This window comes from Lolium rigidum, chromosome 3 (assembly GCF_022539505.1).
Source record: "Lolium rigidum isolate FL_2022 chromosome 3, APGP_CSIRO_Lrig_0.1, whole genome shotgun sequence".
NCBI classification, from domain to species: domain Eukaryota; kingdom Viridiplantae; phylum Streptophyta; class Magnoliopsida; order Poales; family Poaceae; genus Lolium; species Lolium rigidum.
In genome coordinates this window covers 62733699-62744567 of record NC_061510.1, presented here as the reverse complement: position 1 = coordinate 62744567, position 10869 = coordinate 62733699, and the positions used below count along the sequence as shown (strand labels likewise).

The 10869-nt window shown below is 43.4% G+C and overlaps 1 protein-coding gene and 1 long non-coding RNA gene across 2 annotated transcripts; one reads left to right on the top strand and one right to left on the bottom strand.

Moving 5' to 3' along the window:
* Positions 1 to 5410: 5410 nt before the first annotated feature.
* On the bottom strand, positions 5411 to 6871 carry LOC124701691. The gene is made up of 4 exons (XR_007002170.1): positions 6176 to 6871; positions 5993 to 6080; positions 5789 to 5900; positions 5411 to 5452 (listed from the first exon to the last, which is right to left on the bottom strand). It is a non-coding gene; the product is annotated as an uncharacterized LOC124701691 (long non-coding RNA).
* A 224-nt stretch (positions 6872 to 7095) lies between these two features.
* LOC124694923 (putative bifunctional UDP-N-acetylglucosamine transferase and deubiquitinase ALG13) lies at positions 7096 to 8309 on the top strand. Its single transcript, XM_047227843.1, has 4 exons — positions 7096 to 7260; positions 7358 to 7492; positions 7811 to 7878; positions 7983 to 8309. The coding sequence occupies exons 1-4, from the start codon at positions 7096 to 7098 to the stop codon at positions 8071 to 8073; spliced, it is 459 nt and encodes a 152-aa protein (XP_047083799.1). The 3' UTR covers positions 8074 to 8309.
* The last annotated feature ends 2560 nt before the right edge of the window (positions 8310 to 10869 follow it).

Below are 10869 nucleotides of genomic sequence, written 5' to 3'. Positions count from 1 at the left end.
GTAGAATCCTAAAACCCTAATTCCATTATGAACTAAAACCCTAGACCTATTATTCCATGTGAATCTTAATTTATTTCTAAACCTAAACCCTAGGTTAAACATGTGATCATGATATTTTATCTTCATAGGTTCATAATGAGCAACTCAATGCTTGTTCATATTCACCTAAGATATAGGAACCCTATCACTAATAATTTAGCAACCTATGTATGCATACCCATAGAACCAAGATGGTCAAATAGAAACAACCAAGTCTAAACCATAGTTCCTATTCCCAGTGGTCATTATCCTTAGTTGACCACTTTTAGTATCAAACCAAATTGATCAACCCTAATAGTAGCCATGATTGATATCTGCCTTTATATACCATATTCCACTAAACCCTACTAGTGTTGGATACTTATCAACCATCCTATTTAGGAGCCAATCATTCCTTACTTAATAGAACCAACAGTAAAACCTAGATCACCTCAACCCTAATTGATATACTTCTTATTATTTAAGAAGTATGTTCTTCAAAAGTTATTCTTTTGAAGAAAACTAAGAGTAGCCAGCAACCCTGTCTTATAGGACCTATAAACCCTAACTATCTAGCACCAATCAGGTATACCAACCCTAATAGCAATCAAACACTAATAATTGCTTAAGATACTTATGCCTCACTAAAACCATATAAGCCCTAGTGGTTGATGAATCAAACATCTTTAGGATCCATCTACTCCTTACCCTAGAAACTAGTTGGAACCCATAGTAAACCATAGAACTCCACAACCATAATTATCATACTTGTTCTTCATTATAGAACATGTTCTTCAAAAGTTATTCTTTTGAAGTATATGATAATTAATCATTAACCATGCCATTCAGTGCTAAAACCAACCACTATTCATGACATGTTAGGATTATACTAAATGTTATTGTTGTGTGCTATCAGCATTATTGTATTAATATATTACAGCACCTGTTTATGATACCAAGCAACCAACTCTTAATAAGAACCTTGTTTGTGAATCACTCTAAAAGTGCAACACACCCTGAACCAATCATTACAACTCACTAATCCTAAAATCATCGGGGTTAGGTCACGCTTACAGCGATTGCATCTCATACTTATGCATTATTGCATCATTGGCAATCTTTTAAACATCGTCCTTACCGGACGATGATGCTATTTCAGAATTTGGAGTTCTTGCGTATCGAAGACCTTGACTGCATAATCTTGCAGTCAAGAAAGGCAAGTTCATCGCTTGCTCATGTCATTTGAGTATTTTTACCAAATTACTTGCAAAGTACTATATTGATCACTGTTGCATAAAAACCAAAACCACTATTTTCATAACTATGAATATGACTATGTGGTGGGCAATGGAACCATGGATTGTGTTGATATGGTGGAGGTTCCATTACAAGGGTTTATATCCATCTAGGATTAAACAACAAATGTCGTCCAGTGATTCTTGTGCCGTAATACCCGTGTTAACCATAAGATCTGGAGTGGGACGGAATAGTCAATTGTATTTCCACCTCTTGTACATCAACGGATGCGCTTTACCGTAGACCCTTGATCCAAGAGAGGACAAGTGGTACCCTTGATCCAAGAGAGGACAAGTGGTAGGGTGGGGGTCCCGATGAAGTCCCCACGGTAATTGCGGTCTATGATGGGTTGCAGCTGCCGGCGAAGGAGTTCATGGTAGAGACCTGAACTATTGTCGTGGTCGAGGGCCGTCCTTAATTGGTATAAGAGCACCGGCGAGGACCCAGGGTCGGAGTTTGCAGCAAAGGGTGGGTGTATGAGGTAGCGGAGGAATATGATTGGCTATGACCTTATACCGGGACTCACACCAAAGGAAGTGTGAACGGGCATGCAACTCGGTTGGCACCAAGGTTAAGATCTCTTATGGGTAAAGCAACACACCTCTGCAGAGTGTAATGAATCGTGACTTGTCACTCCCTGTTCCGGGATATGGAACTGCGAACGCGGCCGGAAAGGAGCTCCATTAAGTTCTAGTAAACCGGTGAAGGCTGACGGACATAGTTCTTCTAAATAAAAGCAACCTTTTGAAGAAATGGTTATGAAAACTTGCATTGGTATTAGACTTTATGGTCTAATGCTGTAGCTAGTGCATTAAACACCTCTTTCCTATAATGAACTTGTTGAGTACGCTCGTACTCATCCCACTCTTAAATCCCCTGCTTAGATATGGAGGCATCGAAGGAGGATCTACAGTGCAACTCGAAGGCCGAGGAGTCAACAACTACTTCAAGAGACAGGACCCTGTCAGAAGAGTCAAATACTACATCCAACAAGGAGAAAACCTAGTTTAGCCATAGAAGGGAACTAGCATCCTAAACCTAGCTCCTACTTAGCTAGAATCTATTCTTAGCCTCTATAGCTAGTTAAATACTCTACAACTAGAGTTCGTGATAGGCTTAGACTACGAGTCGTTCTTCTGGAGTTTATTTGCAGTCTTACCTCATTGTAAAGTAGGAGGCTATGGGATCTTATGTAAAGAGTCGGAGTTGTAATTCTATAGACATGCCTTGGATTCGCATATATTTCTGTTGTACCACTCTGAGCGATATAATACTAGTGGAACGGTGTTTCATTGGTGTTATATCAGACTTGCATACTACACCATGCAGTGGTATGCCGGGTCACCACACTCCCTCACCCTCCTTGTCACTTGGGAGATTTGGAACTAGCGAAACGCAAGGGTCTTAAAAAATAAGCATATGCCACCTTTAGTTCTCCTAGAAAAAATAAAAGGGAAGCACGTTTGTGGGTAACCACGGGTGCGAAGCGTTTGGATCAAATCATGCTGGAGAGTAATCCCGTTTTGTATTCTATTTGTTCCGGACTATATTGTCAAAATACATCTTCTTAATTAATAGATTGGGGCAAGGCTTGTGCCCCCGTTTCAAAAAAAAAATCTAAGGAGATGAATGAACTAAATTTCATAAGATGGAAACATATTCCAAAACGACCAGGTTGTGACTGCCTGACTGGCATGACCTTGCAGATGAGAAGGTAATGTTTGTTCTGCACTCTGTAGTCACATATACCATGTTTTCCAGGTCTGTATTCTATGTCCGTTTCTGGTGTCCACGGAATGTTAACAATGAGAATGTGTGCGCACTGAGAACAGAGCGTCGCTCTGTTGTTTAGGCGTGCGGGAGTGCAAGCCAACCACCCGGGTTCGAGTCTTGAGAGCAACCCGGCTCACGGAGTTTTCTTCTATAAAGAAAAGCCAACGGGTGCTAGTGCCTGGGTTGGTCTCGTTTTTTTTTCTTTTTTTTTTTTTCTTTTTTCTTTTAGAATGTGTGCGCAGCAGTGCCTTCGGTGCTGGCCTAACACAGCTAAAAGACACAGTCAGTGGAAAGGGATGTGCGCGAGGTTGCACTGGGATGGGCAAGGTTGGACTGGGATCATCACAGTTCACAGTACGTGAATGTGCGCAATCTCAGGTAAGCTACTGTAAACAACACTTTTGCACATCGGCTGAAGAGTAGTAGAAAGCTGGGATAACTTTGACTGATACCCGTCCACGTTTTCAGGGCTTTCCTGGAAGCTATCAGCTCCAAGGCACCATCCATAGCAAGCACAGGCAGATCGGCTACACTATACCTCCCCGTCTAGCATTTGAACATTTGCGCTTGAGAGGAAGCTGATGATGCAAAGCGTCAACAGACGTGACTGTGTACACTCCGTGAGAACTGAGAAGCATCTTCAGATGGCCACACTGGGTGAAGTGCATCAAAACTGCAATTTGAATTACTAGCATCTATAGGGATGCTTTACACCATATATGATCTGAGAGCATTTTCAAGAACACGCAAGCTGCATGTCTTCTGTATTAAGATAGAACTCCAAAATCTGAGAGCATTTTCGTATACTGGATCAAGATATAGCGTATATCTAACAGACTACCGAAATATCCAAATTACAGATAAAAAGTAATCATTCTATCACTGCAACTTTGTCTATTTCACCTCAAAGTGTCTCATGAAACAAGCTTTCCATGCAACTAGCCAATTCGTATAGAAAAGGTGAGTACAAAAGGAATCGACAGAGCTTCTAAAGAAGTTCCTTTTCGTAGTTTATCAGCATATGCACCTCTTTCAAACTCTTCAGGGGGATAAGATATAGGATGGTCAATCTGGGACGATATTTGATACCTAAACCAACTGCAAACTTTTGAAAATCATGGCCAACTGCTATTCAAACCACCGCCGTGTTTGTGTCCAGGTAACATACAAGAGGCGTGATGAAGGAATCAAAGGGGCGTCCTCATTAACTACTGCAGCTTCTGAAGGTAGCCCAATAACAGTTTCGTCATTACTGTCCGTGGAACCATCAGCTTTTGTATACGTTCAGAATCTTCTTATCCTAAAAGGGGAAAAGGGATGTATCAGAAACTAAAGACAACCATTTCGTGACTGCATTGATACCAGTGCCTATATGATACAACTCATAATCCCCGAGAGAGCAAGGCTAAAACTAATCAATGTAGATTAATAAGGTATTTGTGACCAGATGGCAACAAAGCACCCATATACATATTGGAACTGAAAGATCTATCGACCGTAGTGGAACCTATGTGAAAGAAAATGCATATCAGGTGTATATACTACTCCGTAATATAAATGACAGTGAAAAGGTAGTAGTGTGGTGAAAATTCGGAACCACAGTGCATGAATCTTAATTGTCATATACGGATAGATGAGACAACACCTACCTAATTAGTAGACATTAGTGAATCAGAGAATCACACTTCAATTATAGTTAGAGACAGGTGTGGCGAAGGAATCAAAGGGGCTTCCGCATCAACTACTGCAGCGTCTAATGCCAGCCCAACAACAGTTTCATCATTACTGTCCATGGAACTATCAGGTTTGTATACCTTCAGAATCTTCTTATCCTGAAAGAGAAAAGGAATATATCAAAAACTAAAGACAACCATTTCATGACTGCATTGATAGCAGAGCGCCTATATGATAGAACTCATAATCCCTGAGAAAGCAAGGCTAAAACTAATCAATGTAGATTAATAAGGTATTTGTGACCAGATGGGCAACAAACTAGCACCCATATACAAATTGGAATTGAAAGATCTATCAACCGTACTGGAACCTAAGTGAAAGAAAATGCATATCAGGTGCATCTGATAATACTCCGTAATATAAATGACAGTGAGAAGGCACCACTGTGGTGAAAATTCGGAATCACAGTACATGAATCTTAGTTGTCAGATACGGATAGAACACCTACCTAGTTAGTAGACATTAGTGAAACAGAAAATCACCCTCCAAATATAGTTAGAGACAGGCATAACGAAGGAATCAAAGGGGCTTCCTCATCAGCTACTGCAGCTTCTGATGCCAGCCCAACAACAGTTTCGTCATTACTGTCCATGGAACCATCAGGTTTATATACCTTCAGAATCTTCTTATCCTGAAAGAGGAAAAGGAATGTATGAGAAACTAAAGGCAACAATTTCATGACTACATTGATAGCAGAGCACCTATATGATACAACTCATAATCCCCAAGAGAGCCAAGCTAAAACTAATCAATGTAGATTAATAAGGTATTTGTGACCAGATGGGAAACAGAGCACCCATATACAAATTGGAACCGAAAGATCTATTGACTGTAGTGGAATCTAAGTACAAGAAAATATATATTAGGTGTATCTAATACTAATATAAATCATCAAAAAACAGTGCAAAGGTAGTACTGTGGTGAAAATTCAGAATCACAGAAGATGAATCAATGAGAGAATGCCTACCAGTCAGTAGACATAAGCGAAACAGTGAATCATACTATTATAGTTATAGTCAGAACTTCCTCAACAATCACTAACCCTCTATGTCATTGTCAGATCCATTAGATGACTAGGACTACAACAGAAAAGAGAACAATGATTAGATAATGTAGCGCAATCCATCAAATGCATCTATATAAAGAGGATGACCAAAATGGAAATGCAAACCTGAGTTAGTAGAAATCAACTATCAGAGAACTCCAAGCTCTAGTGGCTAACCCTCCGAATTGTTTTCAGATTCATTTGTAGAGCAGGGCTAATAAAAAATTATGACATCAATTAGATTAAACAATGCAAATTCAGACTATATTTCATAATGGAGACTGGTGAGGAACTGAGGATAGAACTTACGTAAGTAAGTTTGATGTTCCAGGCAGTCATATGGGCTAGTACTACCGAGGATATCAGTATTCCAGCTCCAAGGTTCACTCCAGTAGTGTGGGGGATCAGGAGATAAATGAAGAGGATCATTGAGATGCAGATTCCCATCATGTATAGTCTATACATCCACAGTGAGAGACGCTTCTCCTTCGTAGACCTCCCCAAGAACAAGAACACAAGAACAGTGCTGATACAGATCCAAGCACAGCAGTAAGGTATAAAGAACATCATGTACTGGGGGTCTTGCTTTTTTCTGATACGGTTGAAAGATGGATAGACCGGAACACCCATAGACAGTGTCAAAAAGACCTGAGATATGATGCCTGACCAACTATCAAACCACCCAAACATCTCCTGCATAACCAAAACGTATGATCATACTGTACAACACATACTTAATGTAGAAACATCAACCATATTTATGTGAAGCAGCTCGGGACATCAACTAACACAAACTGAACATGTTAAGGGGCATGGTGAAAGTGAACATATGACAGTAAGTTGTGAGTATGTCTGTGTTGAGCCCAACCTTTCCCTAACAAATTTAGCCTGTTGAATCTACCAAAAAAATGGCAGAAGATGCCTGGCCTCATTTGGTTTGTAGCCAAACTACAGAGGTGCTAAAACTATGCTGTAAAGAACAGAATTAAAATCATGTTCAGTATTATCTAAGAGCTCTTTTACGGTGATTGGCACGGAACTTTGGTTCCATCTAATTGAATCTTGGTTCCGTTTAATCTATTTTTTTGTGACCGTTGATTAAATCAATGATAAATTTTCTGTAAGTACTATGATGCTACACCAATTCTGAACGGACGTTTTTGAGTTTTGAGTCAATTCATCTAATCACATAATCAAATAAAAATGAAGATCCCATAGATACATCAACTATGTTCGTCCTGCTCCTCCCACAAGCACGCGGCTGCCACCACCTCGCAGCCGCCGCCGCCGCCGCCCCGCAGCCGCAGTCTACGCCGCCGCTGACAGCGCCACCCCTCCCCCCGTCGCTGCCCCGGCCCCGGCCTCTCCGTCGCAGCCTCGAGGCGCCGCTGCCCGTCCCCCCGTCGCGGGGACTCACGGCCTCGGCCTCTCCGTACAGCCGCGAGCCGCCGCCCCCTCCCTTGTCGCGGGGCCCCATCTTGTCCGTCGCAGCCGCGAGCCGCCGCCGTCGCTGGGATCGCCGGCATCATCCAACTCCTACCTGACGAGCGCCGCCCGAGATCACGGCGGACGCGTCTTCTGCCTCCTCATCCATGTCGCCTCCTTCAATCGCTTTTGTGGCCGTCGGTAAACTTCAATTTATTATTCTGATTATCGTAGTATATAATCAGGTAAGGACTAGTTCTACATACAATATCCGAGGGACCACGATTTCCATGTTGGATTCAAGATCACCAGGAGCGAAGCACCAGGATACCATAAATACGTCGATTAAAATTCATAGTTGTTAGGAACCTGGACTTTCTTTTGTTGCTAACGCACAACATATCCTTTAAGTTCAGATATTTGATTTGAAATGCAGCAGGAGTAAGTATCAGTACTGATTCTACTATGTATGTATGTGCAGTATTCCAGGAACATGACGATGTCTCTGCTTGATTGTAGACGATCCAAGATGAAATGGTCAGTGCCATGTGTGAAGATAGGAGGTTGGGCTGCTATGAACATAGCAGGTATGGTCCGTGCTATCAATCAGGCATCTATCGTTTTGTATTTGTAATCACACAGAACCTTATGAACTTTCTGTCAATCTAACTTTGCTTGTGCTGATCTGCAGGTGGCTAAAAATGGCGCACATAACAGCCTCCAGCTTTGGTTATGGAGATGGTGAAGGGCTTGAGAGGTTTAGAAAGCAGAGGATGCATTGAGAAGACATCTTATTAGCACATGGATTTGTAAATTTCACTTGTGGTAGTGGCCTGATGTTATGTGCATACATCTCTTGGGGTCTAAATCAATACATGCATCTTGGGGCCTGATGTTATGTGCATACATCTCTTGGGGTCTAAATCAATACATGCATCTTGGGGCCTGATGTTATGTGCATACATCTCTTGGATTCTTTGTTTTGTTTTTGCTTATTCCATACTGCTGTTGGATTCTCTTTCTTTCTTGTTATATGTAGACATATATACACAACTTGATTAGCCCCTGTCCATTGTGCTAATGTATAACAAAATTGCAATCAGCTCAAGTAAAGAGCATCTTATATAAATTGCAATGAGCTCAAGTGAAGAGCATCTTGATTAGATAAATAAATGTTTCATAGAATGACAAAAAAAATGATTCAAAACTCAATATGCCAGTTTATCAAGAACCACATTTTCTCGGTTTTGGATCACATGCCAAGCTGAATTAAATGTGACTAAGCAGATAGTTTGTCCTGACTCGCGCTCCCGTTGCTCCTTTTGGTCCATCTCCTCGCGCTCCTGTTGCACCTTTTTGTCCATCTCATCATGGACTATCTTCAACTCACGGAACATGTTTTCACATTTCGCTTTATCCTCTGTTCCACGGCATCACGTTATTTTTTCATCTTCCCGTCCATCTCATCGCGCTCCTGCTCTACCTTCTTGTCCATCTAACAAAACGCCCAGCAAGTATAAAAGCTGCTACCCTTCTGATACACTGTGGATGCAATATCTGCCAACAATTCAACACAACTACCCGCAAAAAAAAAACAATTCAACACAACAATTACAAACAGAAGCAAAAGCAGAAATCATGAAGCTTCTCTACATGTATGAATTGTTATTCAGATCAACTTATAAGATAGGAGCATGCCTGTGTAAACAACTAAACAGCACATTGGGAAAGTAAAAGGGCAGTGCAGGGGAGGATTCCTGAGAATTCACACCAGAGTAGCAGCAGACATGGCAACCATTAGCCAGCATTAACAAAACTAATGGAGCTCCACATGCACATTCTGAGTAAGGTAAGTTACTTGAGATAGAAATTAATCGACGACCTAAAGTTGCAGATTATAAGCATAATGTTAAAACAATAGATAATGTATAGTGAAAATGACATAGTAATTGACGTGCTACTTTTTTGCAGAAAAGCATCAAGTGGCAATCTAAAAACAACATAGTTTTGGCAAACTTTTTTTTATAGACTTACAGAAGCAGGAAAGTTGCACCTTAGACAGCAATATAACAAAATACACTAATAACCAAAAGCTACAAAAAAAAGTCCATGCCTTAGTTAAGAACAAAAAGAAAAACATGCTAGAGAGCATGCACACAAAATGAAGACAGGGAGCTCATGTTCTTCCTTTGGTGAAAATTTGCTGATAAAGAGAACCGATGGGTCTTAGAGCATCTCCAGTCGCGTCCCCCAAAGCGTCCCCCAAACCGCGCCGGATTGAGCGTTTGGGGGACGTGTTTTGCTCGTGCCGCGTTTGGGGGACGTCGCTCCCCAGCCGCGTCCCCCAAACGCCGCCCCCAAACATTTAAAATATTTTTTTTTTGCATTTTTATTTCAATTTCCACAAACTAATACATAATTGGGAACGTGATTTACACCAAAACATAGTTTGGAACATGGTTTTCCACAAACTAATACATAGTTTGAACCATAGTGGACACAAATATAAAATATTGCAAAGAAACTAAACCTAACTAGGCCGTGCATCGAAGGTTTCGTGTGTTCGCTGCTAAGAAAGAACACTCGAGGGCACACCCAGTCACCTAAACTGGAAAATCCAGCGGGAGGATGGTGCCCTTGTTGGTTCTACCGATGAGGCGAACGGACGTAAACCTCCGTGCACGTATTCACCGCGAAGAAACAACACTCATTCGGCCGTCCTCCTCGTCGGTGCCGGTCATCGTGGGAGTCCCCGTCGACGTGGTAGTCCCGGAGGCAGCGCCTCTCGTCGAAGACCTTGACGCTCATGTCCATGTTGCCGAAGTAGGAGAACACGAGGATGAAGCCGGCTTCGAGGCCGTGGTGGCGCGCGAACTTCTCCCGCCCGATGTTGAGGTACATCTTGCCGCGCGCGTCGTAGATCGCCTTGACGATCCACCGGCGTAGCCGCACGAATGCTCCCGCAGTGCATCGTGCGCGGGCGTACGCCGCCGACGTACTCGGCGAAGGAGTCCGACAGCCCTCCGGATGCCGCGCGGGTCGCCCTTGAGGACGTGGACGAACTCGAACAGGACGTCCGGCTCCACGTCCATCTCCGACGATGAAGACGACGGCGTGGGAGGCGACGGCGAGCGTTCAGCCTATGCCGCGGCCACGACCACGACCACGGCCGCGGCCGCGAGGTCGGCCTCCGCCTCTACCGGACATAGCGTCGAGTCTTGTTGAGAGATGGTGGCGGCTAGGGTTTGGGAGAGAGGCGCTAGGGTTTGTGTGTGAGAGGGACGATGAGAGGCGCCCCTTTTATAGGCCGGAGGGAGGCGGAGGAGCGGTGGCGCTCATTAACGCCGGCACGCGAGCTAGGCGCGACGGGACGCGTCGGCTGCGCCCTCTTCGGAACTGCACCGTCGCTGCGCGCCAACAACTTCCGTCGCGAGGTAGGCGACGGTTAGGTTTAAATTAATTGTGCCGCCGACGGTCGGCCCCGCCACTCCCCGCCTCGCTTGTTGTGTCCGGCGTCCCCGGAGCGTCCCCCGTGGGACGGGGACGGGCTCGGGCGCCGGACACCGTATAGGGGCGCG